Raw genomic sequence first — 20,113 nt, 5'->3', positions numbered from 1 at the left:
TGAATTTCATTTTGTCCCTGGAAGTGTAATGACCCAAGCAGGGCCATCTAATGCAACTTGCTTTCAATCTATATGTGACAAATGGGATTTCCACCAGTGTGTGCCAACCTGAATAGGGGCCTGGTTGGGAGATGAGGGCACAGGAGATGAGGGGATAGCATACAGGAGCATCTTGTAGGCCCCAGCTCTGCATGAGCAGTGTTGTCTCTTTACTACTCAGAAGCTGGAATTTAGGTATAGTCCAGTGGCCAAGTAATAGTGAGCAACTCTTCTAAAGGGCTCCCTGCAACTGTGGGTAGAGGCCAGGCGAATAGACTCCCAGTCAGTGTGTCCTGCAGAGTAACATCTGGAAAAACAACTCTAAACCAAGTTAGAGAAGCCTCTCTCTGCATGGGCCATCATATCCCTAGCAGTTGCATTGAATTTTGAGGATCACAGACATTATGAATGAGTAAAGTGCATTTCCAAGTTGTTGGAAGTGTAGGGGAACCCAGTGCCTTCCTTCAAAGGGTGTGAGGCCTGGGCGACAGCTACCAGCTCTGCCCAGGTTATGTGACTTTAAAGCTCACTTTGACAGTTAATTTAGATTTGAGTTGTTTTGGGAATTTCTTTTATGCACTGCAACTAAGGAATCCTTGGAAGATGAAAGGGGTATTTGAGACTGCTTTGCATCATGTGCCTGGGGAAAGTAATTTCAAAGACATCACCCTCTCCCCAGGCCTTTAATCTTGTCTCCTTTCTCCCCTTCACCTCCTACCTCCCCAAGGAAACATATACAAACAAATATTTTCTTTGTTTGTTGAAAATAGGAGAAGAGAAACACGGAAGAAGTTTTGATAGAAATTTTTCAACTTTCATGTTTGTTTAGAATTAAATTAGTTTTCACAGCATTGTCTCTCAAAATTTACAAATTACCAGAGGGAAATATATAACTTGGTTTCAGCTCCAGCAACCAGTCGATGTGAGAAAGTCAAAAGCAATGCAGTCTTAGCATTTGTCATAGTCCCCTGGTTATTTCATGGAGTTCAGCAATCCTGACAGTAATGTGTAATACTATTGTACCTCTGGGGTGTGCTATTGATGTGGGTTTTCTTTTAAGCTAATAGCTAAAAAAATGCAGTAAGATTTTCACTCATACTGTCTACTTGATTATCCACATTTTCTAGACAAAATTCATTCTCTCCTAATATTTCCTGGTCATGAAAGTCAAGAAAAAGTGAGCATGTGCTTAATATCTTGTTAGGAATCACTTTCTAGGTCTCACAAGGTGGATTCTTGCACTGGTTTATTTATCCTTTCTGCCATGAGGTAGATTCAGTGTTACCGCCTTCTTCCTCAAGCCTATTTACAATGTTGAAACCCAGAAGGGTAGGCAACAAGGTTCAGGTGCTTGGAATCTGAGATTCTCTGATGGACTTCCTTAGTTTATTAAGCATAGTACATCTTTCTCCTCCTCCTCCAACTTCTGACAAAAATGGACCAGATCTCCCTGGCCATGCTTCCCACATCCTTTCCTGTCTTTCAATTCTGACTTAATTTTGAAAGCCTAGGAATGTGTCAGAATCATTACATCATATCATTCTTTGAAGAGAAAGAGAGTCACAAAGTTCCCATCAATATCAGTCTTTGCAATCCAGATTTTCAGGTTGGTTTCTGGAGTCAGAGAATCTGTCTTTGTTGCTGAAAAGTGATATGTAAACACATCTAATAAGTTAGAAAAGAATGAGTATTTTAAAAGGTGGCTTGAAGAAAGAAGCCCACATTTCCCTCCTAACAGTAGCTTGTTTTGTGTCACTCTGAATTTCCATTCTGGGATGTTTGAAGATTTCAAAGCACAAAAACGCTAATTGAACTTTGGGACCCTCCCAGGAGAAAGGCAAGGGGTTTGTTTCTTTCTTTACTTCAAACTCTTTGGGGACTGTGACACCATGGTTAATACCACATGACAAAAACCACACAATAAATGTCAGAAAGGGGCTCCCGTGGGCAGCCAAGTGTAGTTTACCTGCTTGTGCGATTACTTGGGTGAACATTCTTTCTGGGAACCAAAGTCCATCCCTTCTTCACCAGAAGCATCATCCTCCTCACCACCATCATCATTATCATTCAGGTCCAGATCTGATCTCAGAGGGAGCATGACTTTGCAAGTTTCCACATGGTGGAAAAGCTACAGTTTCCCATGCTTTTGCATCTGCATTATTTCCCCAATTTGTTTAATCTCTTTGTACTTTTAACTCTTGGCCCTTTTAGGCGAGATAGGTGGAATGATTGAGATTAAGGGCAGCTGGCTAAAGGACCACAAATGACTGAAAATTGATTAGAAACATTGAGTGTAGTTGGTGGCCTTTTATTTCATTGACTCTGTACCAGAAAAAGTCATTAGAAAATTGCAATTTCTTTGTTTCTTTAAATTTGTTTTACTTACTAACTTGAGTATACGTGGATCCAGAGACTCCCAATAATTACCCAAAGTGGCACAGTTATTGGGTAGTAGCAAAAATATTATACTAATGGTTTTGTCTTATGTTCAAATTAAAAGACACAAATAAAAACTAGAACCTTTTACGTTCCAGATAATTTGTTTGAAAAGTGATGGCAGTGAAGAGCCTGGACTACAGTCTGCCCCGACTAAACATGGTTGTAGTTATAGTGGTTGCAATGGATGGGAGTTGTGAGACGATGCTAGCTCCTTTTTTCAGAAAGTTCTAACTCTTACAACTCTCCATCACTTCAAACACTTAGACATATCTGCCATGTGAGAAAACAGAGGTAGAGGTTTAGCTCTAACCACTTAACTTTACTGTTTAGTAACATATGGTATAAGAAATGTCATTGCTCTTAAAATCATGATCTTAATAAACCAGACATCCCACCAATCTGTGGACTCTAAGATTCATTTTGGAAATACTGTTTAATTGTCCAGGATTGAAGGAGGGGTGTCTTTCAACACTTGATGGTCAGCGTATTTTCTTGACTCCATTTTTTCCTAGATTGGGCTCCCTGAAGGGGATAGACTTTATGTTGAACTTGGAATGAAAGAACGATGAGTGGGAGGGAAGGTGAAAGGAAGATTGTTTCAAGCATATGGGCATGGGAAAGTAAGGACAAGAAGAACAGGTGAAGGAAACCCTTTAAGTAAGGGTTTTAGGGGAAATAGTCAAAGTGACAGGAGATGTTTGCAATCCTGACTGGCAAGTTTCACATAATTGATGATGAGATAAAGACAGGTTGAACAGAAGCCGTTTGGTAACCTTGGCATCATGCCCATATATGACCAAGTGTCATATATTTTTCTCAAGGCTGTGAAAGTAACTACCTCTTGCCAGCAGCAGAGAGATTTTGATAAACTTAATATATGCCACAAAACTTGAGTTATCCTGTTTTCTTTCAACTTCTGTCTCTGGAAACTTTTGCCTCTGAGCACAAAAATGAATAATGATGATAGTGGATTACAATCCATAGAATAAAATAAAAATGAATTCATACTGATACAAACAAATGATTGAATAAACAAATGGAGAGGAAAAGTCAGGTCCTCGTAAGAAAATTATCATAGATGTAGTAGGCAGTAATAGGTTTAAAGTCTATTATTTTTTAACTAGGTTTTGGATTATTACTTTTAATAAGTATGTTGCAACAAGTAAGAAGGCTATGAAAAGCAAGAAGAGAGTATTTAAAAAGGTTTAAAGATGATCATTTCAACATGAATTTCAGGTGATGTTTATTAGGAAGCTAGGCGAAGCCATGCATTTCAAAGTTGAGATATCAAGAGAGTCTTCACAAAGCTCATCTGTGACTCATCAATATAGAGGAAAATCACTTTGCACTCAGGAACATTTTCTTCCCATTGCTGACTGTAATGAATTTTTTAGGGGTTGGGGGTTGATCCAGTAGCTCAAACCTCAAGTTGTATGGTTAGGTCAGGCTGAGGGAAGCCTTGTACCTCCAAGGTGAGTGCCAGACAGGCATAATTTATGTCATTAAACTGACATCTGCTGACGTAGATTTGGAGTTTGCTGGCAAGAGTATCATTCAAGCAGAGTAAATCTCTGGTTCTGGTGGAAAAACATTTGAACTCTATATCCAAATTTATAGTTTAGGGACACTTTTAGCCTGCTGATGGTCTTCGTCTCTCTCTCTGTGTTTTTTGAAGTTAGTTTAGACTTACCGAAACGTTGCAGAAATAGTACATAGAGTTACCAAATATGGTTTGTCCAGCTTCCCCTAATGTTATGCAGCCATAGTTCAATTATAAGAACCAGGAAGTTATCATTGATATAATACCATTAACTAATCTATACATTTCCATTGAATTATATTATTTTTTTCACCAGTCCTTTTTACTGGTTCAGGATCCAGACCAGGATCCATTGCATTTAGTTGCCATATCTCCTCATTCTCCTCCAGTCTGTGACAGCTTCTCAGTCTTTCTTTGTTCTTTGTGACCCAACACTTAAAGAATAACTGGCTATTTCCTTTGTAGAATAGTCCTCAATTTAAATTTGTCTGTGTTCTTGTGATTAGATTGAGGTTATCCATTTTGACAGGAATATCATAGAATAATATTGTACCCTTGTCAGCATATCATATCGGGTACACGTGATCAGTATTACTTGTTCCTTGTGCTGCTAACTTTGATCATATGGCTAAGGTGGTTTCTTCCAGGTTTCTCCACTATAAAGTTATTATTTTTATCTTTGTAATTAATAAATATTTTGTTGGGTGGATACTTTGAGACAAGGCAGATACCTTGTTTCTCATCATACATCTGTCTACTGGTTTTAGCATCCATTGGTAATTCTTACTTGTAATCATTATTACTTTGCTGTTTGCCTAATGGTGATTTTCTATTTCCATCATTCCTTCTTTGTTTTTGAATCATAATTTTACTGTAATGAGGAACTGACCCTTTCCTTCCATCTTTTAATTTATTCATTTATTTATTTATTTATTTATTTTCAGTTATTTATTTATATCAGTATGGATTCAGGGATATTTATTTTATGAATTATAACCTAATATTTTTCATTTGGCCATTGAGAACTCCTTTAAGTTGGCTTCTGAGTCTTTCTGACATGACTTCATCACTTTATGAGCACGTCCTCATATTTTGGTACCACAGTGATATTCTAGGTTCAACTTTTATTTTCATTGTTCCAGCCCTTCAAACGACTATTTATCTAGGAAGTCCTGGTTCCCTTTATTAGATAATGATATTTAGAAACCAAGATCCCTAGGCTAAGTGTGCTCATTGCTACTGGGGTTGATCTTTGCCTGTAGCCTCTTTCAGTGGATGTAGTTAGGAAATATATATATGTATACTCTCACATACATATACACATTTATTTCTCTATATATGTATGTCTGTATATATTAAAATCCATGAGGAAATACTAATACCTCAATTCCCATTAAACATCAGGGGCCTTTTTTTTTTTTTTTTTTTTTTTTTTTTGTTATAGAATTTTGCTCTGTTGCCCAGGCTGGAGTACAGTGGTGCAATCTTGGCTCACTGCAACCTCCATCTCATGGGTTCAAGTGATTCTTCTGCCTCAGTCTCCCAAGTAGCTGGGATTACAGGTGCATGCCACCCCACCTGGCTAATTTTTTGTATATTTAGTAGAGATGGGGTTTCATTATATTGGCCAGGCTGGTTTCAAACTCCTGACCTCAATTGATCCATTTGCCTCGACCTCCTAAAGCGTTAGGATTACAGGCGTGAGCCACTGTGCCCGGCCTATCATGGACATTTCTTATGAGAGTTCTCATAATCATTTACAAACAATGTTGGAAATAAATGTTCTCATTGACTTGGAAATAATCTAATAATAGAATCCTCCTTGTCCTTAACATTTTAATCTCCATTACTCGTGATGAGAAAAGTTTTTAACCACCTCACCCTGGTTTCCAATTGACAAAATCTCCCCCTCTACCTAAACTTCATCTCCAGCAGATATAAGAAGTGTATTTCCTAAGACAGCAGTCATTTCATAATGATTTGACAGGGCTGTCCAGTACATCCCGATGGGTACTTACGCTTCTTCAACTTTCAGAAGGAATAAGAATGCCCTGTATTAGGATTGCAAGTTATAGCCACTCTGAAGTGGTCCAGATTTTTCCACATTTTAGCGATCAGGTGTTTCTCCATCTTTACATCATAAATATGACTCGTGCTCCTGCAATTCACACCAGGGCATACTGGATAAGTTACTTAATCCTCCCAGAAGAGTGTGTAAATGTATTTAGAATATCTCAGCCCCACAGAACTCTGAATATGAAGAGATCTGAACCTTCTAATAGTCACAATTTCTTAGTGACTTTTCCATCTTTGAGCTGGATAGTATGTAAAGAAATGGATACAAAAACTCTATGCACAGGCAGTGATGATTGAGTATGTAAAAGTCATTGTAGAGGAGGCAGGGAACTACTTCAAGGTCATCTGATACCCCATGAGTCAACAGTTTTTTCTTTTTGTTGTTTTTGGGGTTTTTTTTGTAGAAACAGGGTCTTGCTGTCTTGCCCAAAGGGCTGGAGTGCAGTGGTATGACCGTAGCTCACTGCAACCTTGAACTCCTGGGCTTAAGTGATTCTCCCACTTCAGCCATCTGAGTAGCTGGGACAATAGGCACAAGCCACTGTGCCTGGCTACTTTTCTTTTAGTTTTTGTGGAGACAGGGTCTTGGTATGTTACCCAGGCATCCTGATTTTTACCTAAAACATATCTGTGTCTCAAAGATCTGGTACTGCTGTTTAGGCAAAGCTCAAGAACCTTTGCAGTTGTATTCCCAGAGATATGTATTAGTGTCATTTCTAAGATTTCCCCCTCAGCATGGTACAGGGTAGGGTTTCAAAGATGGCTTTTGAAGAGTAGAAGAGGTAGAATGATCAAAGTAATAGTATAAAGTGGGCTTTGTCTTTGACAGACATTATGTACCTGTTAGGTGCCAGGCACTGTGCTTGGTAGGTGATAATTCAGAAAGGGAAGAAGAAATTTAAGGGAGATTTCAGGAGTAGAATCTTATAATTCAGAAATGAATTGAATGGAGCCAAGACTGAGGGCTTCAATATTGGAGAGATGTAAGTGATAATTTCTAGCAATGAGATGGAATACAGAAGGGGAAACTTTTGAGGAGTGGAGTTCAGAAAAGAAGCAAGTGAGGATAATTCATATTTCTAGACCGGAGAAGGTCATCATATTGGTTTTGAACATAGAGTAGTGGGAAGCTACTGAGTCAGAGCTATTATTTAATCAATAAGCAAAACAGAATCAAAACTTACTTGTCCACTAAGCTTTCCTTGATTAGTACTACATTACTATAGAGTATAGAATTAGGTGTCCACTCAGCCCCTAAGAACTTAACACATTTTATACTATTTTTGGTATCATATTTTTATGTGAATTTATGTAATTTTTAGCTTGTGGTTGTTCATTCTATACCTGCAGCATACGGATCTACTGCTGTATCTTCTCCCTCTACTACATACAAAACCTTGTACCTTGCTGTGAGCACAGTAGTTGAATGAACACTTGTGACATGAGTGATGAATAGATTGAAACCATTCATTAGTTCTTACCATTGAAAATCAACAGTGAGACCCAAAGCTGATTCACAGTTAAAAATCTGATTTTCTTATTCAGTAATGCAGAGTTTTACCAGAAGTGTGATTAAAAACCAGTCTTTTGAAATGTCACCAAAATAAAATCCTTGACAGATACAACACTACTAGGTATATCATTAAAATATATTCTTAATATAATAAACGCCTAGAATCAGAACATTGGTTGAAAACATAGGAGCTTTACGGGGGCAGTAAATTTGGAGCTAGTCGCATTTTAAATTTGCCATCAGTGGTTCTTTGTTGAATCCAGAAGATAGAGCAAATTGAGCTGATAGTGCAAGTTAGCAACGTAGTTTTATACAAGATTCTGGAATTTTAGGATTTTTGAGTGAGGAGGGCATTAGAATACAAACTTCTTAAATATCTACTTTTGCCATAAAAGCACTCCCCCATCTTACAAAAACTTATGAGTGCCATGGATGAAGATTTGTTGAAACTAAACTTTTTGGTTCTTCTCCCCTGTTTCTTTACCAGGTTAAAATTTTATGTTGAAATATATTGGGTCCTATCTTTAAGTGGTCTGAATAGCTATGTTTGAATGTATTTTTATCATGTAGTCAGAGACACTAAACCATTGAAATGGGATTTATGCCCCTTGCCACAAAGTATATAGCATTGTATTTTAAATGACTTGCTATAAACAACAAGGGTTTTGTCTTGTGCCTCAAAAGTTTTATGGTAGACATTCTTTAGAAAAATATTCTTTCCTGCTAGTTATGGAATCCATCCCCAAGGCAGGGCTTGCTGTTGATTGATTGTTACTGAGGTCACCTCTTAGTTTGAGTGAACATGGCTTGTTCTTCAGGGCAAGTGGGAAAACTGACTTACTTGTGCGATGTGCTCAAGTCTATTTTGGATAATAAAGTTGGACTCTGGGAAGTCTTATCTTAGTATAAAAACCTTATCTGTTTCTATTTGCTTCTTGCTTGCATGAGAATTTCTAGAGGGGCAATTGGAGCGTCTTACCTTCTGAATTGGATTGAGGGGCAAGAGATCATCATTTGATGTTCTCTGGAATCTCGAAGGTATGAGATAGTCCTTCTGAGGCTCTTGTTCTGCTTCAGCTACAGTAATTTAAATCATGTGATGTGACCCTTATGAACCCTTCAGAGGTATTCAGAGAATAAATAACAAGGTCAGACCTTCTACTAAAGTGTTTCTGATACAAGCCATGAAACCAATCTCTCTGCACCTTCCCCTCTGCCTGTCAACGTGTGGCCTCATGGTGTTCTGTGCCTCTGATGGTTGTTTCTCTCCCTCGTTCTTCCTCTCACAGACATGCCTTGAATTGGAACGCTACCTGCAGACGGAGCCCAGGAGGATCTCAGAGACCTTTGGTGAGGACTTGGACTGTTTCCTCCACGCTTCCCCTCCCCCGTGCATTGAGGAAAGCTTCCGTCGCTTAGACCCCCTGCTGCTCCCTGTGGAAGCGGCCATCTGTGAGAAGAGCTCAGCAGTGGACATCTTGCTTTCTCGGGACAAGTTGCTATCTGAGACCTGCCTCAGCCTCCAGCCGGCCAGCTCTTCTCTAGACAGCTACACAGCCGTCAACCAGGCCCAGCTCAACGCAGTGACCTCATTAACGCCCCCATCGTCCCCTGAGCTCAGCCGCCATCTGGTCAAAACCTCACAAACTCTCTCTGCCGTGGACGGCACGGTGACGTTGAAACTGGTGGCCAAGAAGGCTGCTCTCAGCTCCGTAAAGGTGGGAGGGGTCGCAACAGCTGCAGCAGCCGTGACGGCTGCCGGGGCCGTTAAGAGTGGACAGAGCGACAGTGACCAAGGAGGGCTAGGGGCTGAAGCATGTCCCGAAAACAAGAAGAGGGTTCACCGCTGTCAGTTTAACGGGTGCCGGAAAGTTTATACAAAAAGCTCCCACTTAAAGGCCCACCAGAGGACTCACACAGGTAGTGGTACAAGTTGGCCGCACGTGGTTTCTTCTCCTTTCCCCTCCTGTAGCCTCCTCATGTGGGAGGGCTCCTCTTTGTTCTGAGGAGTGGCATCCCTGCTGATGAGGAGGTGATAGACAGGCGGGAGGGCCCAGGTAGGGACAAAGAATGACTCACTTGTTACCTTAAGATCTCAAGATATCCCAAGCACAGGACATGGGTTTGTCACTACAGTGCCAACCACAGCATAGAATCACACAGTTCTGAGGATGGCTGAAGGGGGCCCTGGCAGTGACTCGTAGCTGTTTGTGACACAGACACTTGTCGCTTTCCTGACATTTTGCATTGTTTTGCGAGTGTAGCTCCACAGTTTTGATCAACACTAGGGTCTGAGGATGCATTTGAAAGCATTCACAGTTAAACAAGGTAGCCAGGGTGTCCCTATTCACTCTTTTCCCAGCATCCTGATTTTTCATCAAAGTCACCAACAGCAGGAGGGTTTCAGAGTTCATTAGATGTGATCATTCTATAATTAATTGGCATCTCCTCTTTTGCATTGTTCTCTGGCGCGTGCTTTATGGAGAGATGGCAGAATTGCTTTTTAATGAGCTTGTTACTGAGAAGTTGCTAAAGTGATTACATTGCTATGTGTGTGGTAAGAGCGGGTGGGGGAGGGAGGGGGATTGTGTATTTTACTCAGGGCATCCTAGTAGCCCAGGACGAGACACCACCCCTAAGTTCCAATCATATTGATCTTTTGAGCAATGGGATAATTTGGAAAAGTGGGGTTTACACAGAAAAGAGTGAGACTCCTATTTTTCTTGGAACTGGTCTTTGTTCTCTGCTTTGAGATTGGAGCTTAGGGGTGGTGTCTCTTCCTGAGCTACGAGGATGCTAGTAGCAGTTACTGTGATTGGTGGTTTTTAAGTGACTCTCCATCAGTGTGCTACCTGTGTGGTTTTTGCATACTGTTTGCACACTGTGAGCTGAATAGGGAAAATCCCCAAAGGTGTAAGTGATTTCTTGGAGAGAAATCAGTGATGGCATATAAGCTAGGAAAAGTGTTTGGTGCTCTGGGGGGCCTTCTGGGCTGTGCCACCAAAGAAGTGTGCAGGGGAGAGATTGTTGGCTGGAAAATCAGAACAACCTGGGCTTTAGTTCTAACTCTGCCACTATCTAGCTCTGTGACCTTGAACCTGTTCCTTTACCTCACCAGAGCTCCTTGTCCACATCTGTTGAACAATCTGACTCTTAAGGCCCCTTTCAATTCTAATGTTCTGGAGGTCTATGAACTGTTTTTGTGTAGTAGAGAAGAACTTTCTGAAGTTCGAATACATAATGTGTGACAGAAGAAATGACTGTTTTGAACCTCAGAGTTATTCCCATGGGAGAATGAAGACTGACATTACTTCCTTGCACACCAGTACTTGGGCCTGTACTGCTCTAATTCTGAACTTAATTTCCTGTGTGGCTGTTGCTTGGTTCATGGGGCAGTCTGCTAACATAATGATTATATCCCGTGGCTCAGGTGGAGACCCACTCATGGTTTCTCATCAGAATTTGGGTTCCAGTTCACCACTCCACATACACCAAGGCTAATGCTTCATGCTATTGTCAGTTTTTGCTTCTTTGATATTGTCCTGAAGGTAGTTTTTATTGATATTTCTTTCTTTCTAAAGTCAATGAGTAAAGTAATGGCAAGACATTGGAAAGACATTGCGGTGCTCCCAGGCTGGAGTGCATGACTCATCTCCTGGCCCCTCCAGGAAACCAGAGAAGGCAGAAAAGGGCAAGAATGTTGTGTTGTCTTGGGGCTGTGGAGTTCATGATTATGGACACTTTTTGAATTATTGGCAGTAAGGGCACATCCTGCTTAGCATGGAGGCTGGACAGCTCTGGGAAAGCAGAGATTGTTTTTAGGGAGTCCAGAGCATTTTCTTCTTCTTTCTTATTCCCTCTTTCCAACAGATATGTGAGGAGGGTGACTGTTAGGGTTGATGCATTATTTGGTGCTTTGTTTTTTTTGAGCATTGTCTACTCAGAGTGATTACCAAGGTGGAGCTCATTATGTTACCTGGCACCTGCAACTACTTTCCTTATGTTGGACTAAAGTGGAAAGACTCCTATAGGGAATTCACTCAGGGAGGCACCAGCATTATTAGAAAAGCAGTATTGCAGAGCAGTTAAGAGCTGAGCTTTGTGATCAGGTGAACTTGGGTTAATGTCCTCGCCCTATCGCTTCCTAGATTTATGACCTCAGTTTCCTCATTTCTAAAATAGAGACAATTGTGTCTACCTCCTAGATTGTTTTGAATATTAAATGAGCAGATATCTGTAAAATACTTGTAAAAAAACAAAATACCTGATAGATAGTAAGAACTCATTACAGATAATAGTGGGGTTGATTATAGCTATTACTATTGTTGTTGGTATTAGTGATGACTGAGTGAAAAAACAGCTTTGTAAGCCAGAAATAAGCCAGTTAGCCAGAGTTAAATACTGTAAAACAGCAAGAAGCTTTTTCCCTCTCGCTGCCAGTGGTTGATCAATGGGATGTGGGGTGATGACACTGTGGACACAAGTTACGGAGGATAAACCGGACATGCAAGCATTAGCCCATGGAAGTTGGCAGTAAGGTGGAAAGATCATGCCTTTCTTCCCACAACATAGTAAGCAGTTGCGTGGCATCCGCGGAAGCATTTTGCCTGTAAAACCTTCCTCAGAGACATGCACAGAAAGGAAAGTAGGTGCTACAAGAAAGAGAAACAGATAAAAGGGGAGGTAGAGACAGGGATGGAGGGTGGGGAGAATATGAATTAATTTGGATTAAATAGATGAGAATCAGAAGTATTTATTTGGAATTGGTGTGAATTGGAGCACATGGGGAACTGAAAACAAAGGTGATAATTTATGTGGTGTAGATGAACTAAGAATAATGAAAAAATCATGAAGGATGGAATCAAATTAAGTGCAAACATGTAAAGGAAATGGACTGGTAAAAGCTCAAGGGCAAAGGTATATGGAGATGGGAATTCAGGTTGAAAAGAGGCTGCTGATATAAGGCCTAGAGTTGGGAGAGCTGCTGACCAAATGTGGAAATGAAGATTTTTAAAAAATGGGCTCTGGGTGGATTCAGGCAAGCTATTTTAACACAGGACTCACTTTAATTCAGTCAAAATATTTCTTATCTTGCAATTGGGGAGGTGTTTTGATACAGGAAAGAAAGGGAGATAAGAATACCATCCCAGAGAAAGAAGAGAAATATTTGCATTTTATTCTCTACAGTTGCAGATACATGCTATATCTCTTCTGTGTGGTAATACATTGCAAAGGAGAAACAGTGAAGAAATGAAGTAAAATAAAATGTGTATGTCTTCCTCTTATATGCACAAAGAAAGACAATACATGTTGGTAACATGGATTTGCTTGCATTGAATAATTTTTAAGGTGTTATTCATTTAATCTTTATATAGATAGAATTTACTGAGCTGAAAAAGATATGCATTTTTTTCCTTCTGTGGCTGTTTTTTGAGGATGCTGAATCCTTCAAAATTTTTGCCCTGGAGGATATTAGGCAATGAGGTGATTTTTTATTTATTATTTTTTAAGGTAGTAGATGTTCACATTGGTAGCTAGGGCACAAACACGGGTTGCCCAAGGAAGTAAAGTTAGAGATGGGGGTACTGAGCTGGAGGTGCAGGATGACGAGGCGAGGACTGGGACAAAGGGAACATTATGAAGTAGCAGGATTTAGTGAAAGGAAGCATATAAAAATGGACATAAGGGCTGAGCGCTGTGGCTCACGCCTATAATCCTAGCACTTTGGGAGGCTGAGGCAAGTGGATCACCTGAGGTCAGGAGTTCGAGACCAGCCTGACCAACACCCGTCTCTACTAAAAATACAAAAATTAGTTGGGCATGGTGGCAGCACCTGTAGTCCCAGCTACTCAGGAGACTGAGGCAGGAGAATTGACCCCAGGAGGCAGAGGTTGCAGTGAACTGAGATTGCACCACTGCACTCCAGCCTGGGTGACAGAAGGAGACCCTATCTCAAAAACAATAAAAATATTTTTTAAATGGACATATGGTTTATTCATTGGGAAGAGCACTTAGTGTTGGCATGAGTGTAAAAATGTTCTTAGCAGCCAAGCCATTGCAGACCTTTCTCTCCTACTCTGTTTTCTGGTCTTCATATATTTTTCTTTCTCACAAATTCTACCATTATGATCATAGTTGTATTCATCTTCTTGAGTCAGCTAAATAATCCTTAATACTTTGATGAAAGGTAACTTTCACTTCCAATGTTAAAAAAAAAAAATTCATGCTCATTCTCAGCAAAAATCAGATTTTAAAAAATCTTAATAGTTTCTATGTAAAAAAGGAAAGAAGTATTTTCTACATTTCTTCTTAATTACTTCTGAGAAGAGATAAAAAACTTTTATTGAAATGGTGCTTTGTGCTAAGTGAACAGACTTTTCAAATTTGAAAATGCATATAAAGGCACGTCCACATTTATGTTACTATGCGTGAGTCATATTGGAAAAGTCAGGACAACGGCCATTCGATCTTTGATTCTTGGTCGCAGTGAAGGGAGATGTGAAGAAGCCGTGTTCTCTTTACGTGCTGCTTGGAGGACTCTCTCTCTAGACTGAAGTTGCTGTCACCTAAACCATGGGTGGTGATAAGCATTCTCTAGATTTTGTACTGAACGGTGTAACAGGATGCTTTTCAGGTGGAAAAGTAATACAAATGTGCAATTTGCTTAGCATTTTACATTTGCTTTGGGGCCCATCTTACTGAATCAGAAGGTGGCACAATCTCTAAGTTTAATCAGAATTTAGGGAACTAGTTTATTTTCAGATGAAAAGGTGACTAAAAATACTACAAACAAAAAGACCAGTGTAGCATTCAAAAGGCAAACAGAAGTGTTGTGTCCTACATGTAATGAAAGGCCTTTAAAGTTTGAAATACAATTTATTTTACTTATTCAACAAATACATACAAAGCACTTGCTATGTCCTAGACATTGTTCTAAATGTTTTACAAATATTAACCCTTTTAATCCTCACACTAACCCAATGACATAGGTACCATCTTATTTTATAGATGAGGAAAGTGAGACCCAGAGAAGTCAAGTAATTTTCCCAGTGTCACACAGCTCATCATAGATGGTCAGGCAAGGATTTGCACCAAAAAGTATTGCTCCAGTCAGAGTGCTCTTAACTTCTGTGCTTACTAATGAAGGGGAAACAAGTCAAATGAATTTTTAAAAAGTAACCCGTTATTGAGAGGAAATTAAAAACATATAGTTTAAATACAAATGGAGAATGAAAACTAAATATCCTCTCTAAATAGGTGGATATTAGGAGGGTCCTTAAACATAGTACCTCGTCAGGTGACTGAGAAGCAGTACAAGGAAATTACAAAGAAATGGTCTTCCATTTCCAGGCCTATTATTGTTACTGATAAAGCTACTATTTCATGGTCGTTACTATTTTCATTTTTTTTTAACGTTAGTATTAAAGAGAGACATGCCAGTCTCAGTTCATGCATTAAAATGACAAATGTTAATACTCTGTCCCCATGAAATAAGAAAGGTCAGTATTATCACAACGTGGGAGAAACTGAGGGCCCCCCCAAAAAAAAAGTAACTTAGTTCAGGCTATGCAACTCCCTGTTGTTAGAAATCAAACTGGACCCATGTCTCCTGACCTATAGGCGTACATCCTTCTCAGTAGATTGTTTTGCCTCTTATTTACTGTTTGTGTTCCTCAGTCTTTCTGCGAACAGGTATTAAGTGCCCATAGATGTCAGGCACTGTACCGTGGAGTGACCAGCAAAGGAGACCAGGGTGGTCCCTTCGGGAAGGAGTGCTAAAGGGCGGTGATGGGGCAGTAAATGGAAGCAGGGTCTTGCATCGGCAGTCAGAGGCAGCATGGAAGATGTGGAGATAACAAGTCGCTTTTCTCCTTCTGTACAGAGTGTTTATTGATGCTGTTCATCTTTTTAAATGATGCCAATGTGATAATATAGTAATTTATATAAATAGAAGCCCTAATTCAAGGTCAGGCATAGCAGCAGGATAAAATTAAATACCTCAGTGTGGAACTGTAGGGGGTTCATCGACCACTTTCAACCTCCTAGTGCCATAGATAAGAATTCTTTGAATTTATACAATAGCAACTGAAATGGGGCAATTTTAAGACATTAAAGGGCCTTTAATATGCCGAGACACATGGCTGCTAATGAAGTTTATCCATGTGTTGAGGCAGAAACTCATTAAACCCCGATTATGGGATGGAAACGAGAATAAGGGTTAAATGTTCAGTTCACAAGGTGGAGAGAGCTGAATAGGAGGGTTTGATAATTTGGATTTAGCATGTTCAAGAGCTTAAGAGAAGTTTGAAAAGAAAGGATATGAAGTGAGGTGGTGAAAAACAATCACTGAGAGAATTTTCTGATTCAGTAAAATCTTAAAACTTTACCGTATGATAATTTAGCAGTGTGATAACTCCTAACATTTATGAAGATAAATTAATGTAAATGTATATTAGGAAGCATAGCTTAAACTCAGCATATACACAGCAAGCACATTTATTTTATCATTATACTATGATAATAAATATAGGCTTTGTGGGACGCCTATTCCAGATGTCCTTTTAATGGATAATTGATAGTCACAAAGCAAATAAGTATGTTAAAATAAGAATGGCGGAGAAAGAAAAACATGAAATTAATGAGTATTTCATCATAAACAATATTTTTGAACACCCACTATACATACACTAGTCCCTCTCTTATTGCCCAGGACCTTGCTTTTCGACACAAAAGCCTGAAATATGGTTTCGTAAAATCATTATATTTGGAACCTGATCTCAAAAGAGAATATAGCCTGGGTGGGGGATGTGGGGGAACTGGGAGGAAGGAGAAGAGAAAAGAGGAATCTCATTTCAGAAAAGGCAGTGAAAGTAATAGAATTTTATAAATTCTAAGGTTTCAAGGGTGGGCCAGTTCTGTTTGATAGAGAAGAAAAAAGGGGTCATGAGAAGTCTGTGCAAATGAAAAAATGACATTGAGAAGGCCAAGTGTGAACTTTTAGAAAAACTGTTCCTTTTAATAAATCGATAATGTACAGAGGCTGTTTCTATTATAATATGAGTGTTAATTACCGTCATGATCATGGTTATCCTGGACATCTAATATAGGAAAGTTCTGTGGAGCTTTGTAAAGAGTGAAGGCTAAGATGACGTTATAAGAATTGATGGTAGGCAGGAATTTTCTGTGTTTCCTGAAGTTGAAACAAAAATGTAGTGATTGTGTTTGAATTAGAAAAAAAAAAACAGAGTTTAAGAAACTCATGTATTAATCTTTTTAAACAAGTTTGTTTTGAATGATCATCTTTTTAAAAAAGTTAAAATATAAAGACAGATGAAAAATAATTTTAAAATGACCTGTCTTTGAAAAATATTCAGCTTGAATGTAGTAGAAATTACAGTTGAAATCTTGATAACGGATCATCAGGAAACAAACTTTTCATGTAAGGAAATTAGTCCTGATGAGTAAATGCAGCTGTTTGGGAATCTGGTCCACCAGGGGCAGAATGTGTCATGTGACACTAAGCTCTGCTACTCTGGTACCGAATGGAGAACGCCTAACCCTTTCCAGGCAGGCAGTTTCTATTTGTCTTCACCCTGATGGAGGCAAATTGGATGACCCTGGCCAAACTTGTTTTCTGAAATACAGGTCTTTTTCTTCTGCATTCCCCACCTAATAACCTAATATCTGATCCCTTCCTGTACTCTGCCACTTTCTGTCTTGCAGCCTTCCTCTGTCCTTCACAGCAAAAAGGAACTGGTAGCAATACACTGTAGACTGTTGTGGTCGGTGGATTATACATCCATCCACCAGTGTGTAACACTTTAATCTTCTATTATTAGTTTTTTAACCTTCAACTAGGGGAAACTTCATAGAATTTCAGCAGTCTGTAAACAGGTAGGGAGACATGATGGGGGAGTGCTGGGAACTGGGATGGCATTCCCCCACTTCACTCCAGCAGCATCCCATCTACCTCTCCTCTGCTACTGGATTTTCTACATTTTCTAAAAGTGGCTTCCTTTCAACAATTTGTTAATGTATTGACACGACGTTATTAAGCTAAATGTTGGTCGAGGCAAGATCACTTAAAATAATTAGAAGTTGGTGACTTTTTAGTGTGCTAGTTATTCAGCCAACCACTGGTGGAGTTACTCCTCATTCCTGCAGTGTCTCCATGTTCAGTCACCAATGGTTGGTTATATAATGGAGGTGAAAGCACTTCAGTTATTTGAGAATGTCTGCAATGAGAATAAGCTTAGCACGCTTTGTTCCATATTTCAATTTACACTACTTTCTCCTTCAACATGTATGTTTATGGAGCTAGGTGAGCTGGGGACTAACCCAGGATTGGACCCCATAATCTTGTAGGGGAGGAAAGATCAGAATGCCCCATTGCTGGTTCCTTATGAAGCCTCAGTCCAGCTTTGTCCTAAACCAAGCTTCCGTGGCATACCCCCTTCTTTTTGCACCTCACATCTTTTTTTTCTTCCCTTCAAAAGTTATCTGCATTCATGTAAGGCCTCTTTTATTTTGTTTGCAAAATAAAATACATTTACAGGTTAAAATTTTTTTATATTCTAAACTTTTATATTCTAAACTACTCATCTGGTATTATAAAACATATGCTGAGGCTTCTTTTGTTGTTTCTGCTTTTAAAATGTATCCCATTTCCATTACTATAACATTTATGGAATTCAGTAAAGTGGTACATACTGTTTTCAGACAAATAATGTAAAAAGATGTTTTAATCCCAACTTTGTTGGGCCATGATAATTTTATCTGTTTCACTAGGTGAGCTAAAAGTGATAAAAGCTATCAATCATTTTGTTGCAGGCAGGAAACCAGAAGCCATCTTTAGTTGATAAAGAACTTGACCTCCATGGTAGAGTATTGCCTAGTTAGGTGTCTTAGGGTATCTAGTATCTTTCTCTGGAGCCCTTGTTGTTTTCCTAGCAGGGATGTTTTGTAATAAGGACTATAGTTTGTTCTAATATGGAAGCCAGTGTTAAATGAGAGTGGTTCTAGGAGTCTAGCAGATGCCCTAAAAAATGTAGGGATTCTATCTGTGTCCTAATGAATAGAACCAAGACAAAGCTTGACTTTGGTACATATTCGAGGGTAAAGAGCACCAAGATATGGTAGGAAATATTTTAGAATAACTATGCAGTAGTCCCGTTTAAAAGGTTTCTGTCTTCATTTTGTGTGTTTATGTAATTTAATGTCATTTCATGGAATTCGTTGCTTGGTTATGAACTTATAACATGGTGTTTTGAATCCCCTTACTATGGGATATACAACATCCTTCACCTGTACTGAACGTCTGTTGCAGAAAGGAAATAATGATTCCTCATATTGAATTCTCAATTGGTCATGAGCCTGTTGAAACTAGTATTGGTATTTTAAAAAGAGCAACAAAAGATACATCTCCCTTCCTTGATATAGGTAATAAGACGTTTTATGTTCCTAGTGTTCAGGAGAGAGTGTCAGAAAATCAATATGAATAAATTCAAGTACACAGAGGATTTACCGTATTTGAAAATGCAATGTGTGACAAAATGACGGTATATATTAAATTTTTTGGTTTCACTTGCATGTAAATATTAGTGTTTAGAAAAGGTGTTGTAGGCTACTTACAAATTTAGGCAGAGGGCAATTTGCTGGCTTTTTGTTTTTTTCATTCTTTGTTGTTGTTTAGTGTCTCAAGGCTTACAGCTAAACTGAATTTGAAACTAAATACTGTCATTACAGAAGATTTTTCGTGAGTTCTTCCAATTTCTCTGGGGATAAAATAATGGTCGCTGGAAGCAGTGGAGAAACAGTAATTAGGGCAAATAGTAATACTGTGCATGATTGAGGAAAATGTGAGAAAGGGAGGGGGAAAATGCAACAGACAGACTTGTACATCTTGTTACTAGGAAACCACATCAGCATTAAATACAGTGTGCTAATTGGCTATCCTGTTTCTTCCTGGGTACCAGCCTGGGCCTGCTACACAGCTGTTTCTGCTCTTTCTGGTTGCTAGGTAACTGCATCATTTGCTCCCCCCACCCCCACTTTGTATTCTGGAGGGTAATTGGCTACTTCTGCTCCTGGTGTTGCTGCTGGGTACCAGTCTGGGCCTGCTGCTCTGCTGTTTTCCAGAGGGATTTAGTCAGGAGGGAGGGGAGGAAAAGGGAGAGGAAGATATGCTGGCAATTAATGGAGCATAAGTGCAAATTCTACACAATGTCTGGCACCTGCGGCCCCTCATCCTGCCTTCTCAACTAAATCCTTTAGCTATGGATACACATTAAAGTCTAGAAGTCTTTCTTTCTCAGCATACCTTATAAATATAGTTTAAAGGAAACAAGACATTTGAAGACATCACTTAAATGACAGCTTTGGTCTTCTTCAGGAAAAAAACTGGCAAAATATTACATACCTATATTTTGATATGAGTAGTAATAGAATTTGTGCAGATATTTAAAATACTTTATAACAAGACAGCATCTTTAACATCCTAAGGATAG

General features: G+C 39.3%; 1 protein-coding gene across 3 annotated transcripts in view; it reads left to right on the top strand.

Annotated features, from left to right (window-relative positions):
- KLF7 (KLF transcription factor 7) overlaps positions 1-20,113 on the top strand; it is a 91,043-nt gene that overhangs the window by 32,914 nt on the left and 38,016 nt on the right. For 2 of the 3 annotated variants that reach the window (XM_073019984.1, XM_007966018.3), the window contains one exon: positions 8,897-9,527. In XM_073019984.1, the coding sequence (XP_072876085.1) occupies positions 8,897-9,527 (631 nt within the window). The remainder of the gene's footprint in view (positions 1-8,896; positions 9,528-20,113) is intronic. The other variant, XM_007966021.3, reaches the window with a different exon arrangement.

Source organism: Chlorocebus sabaeus, chromosome 10, assembly GCF_047675955.1.
Source record: "Chlorocebus sabaeus isolate Y175 chromosome 10, mChlSab1.0.hap1, whole genome shotgun sequence".
NCBI classification, from domain to species: Eukaryota; Metazoa; Chordata; class Mammalia; order Primates; family Cercopithecidae; genus Chlorocebus; species Chlorocebus sabaeus.
This window is presented reverse-complemented; position numbering and strand designations above follow the sequence as displayed.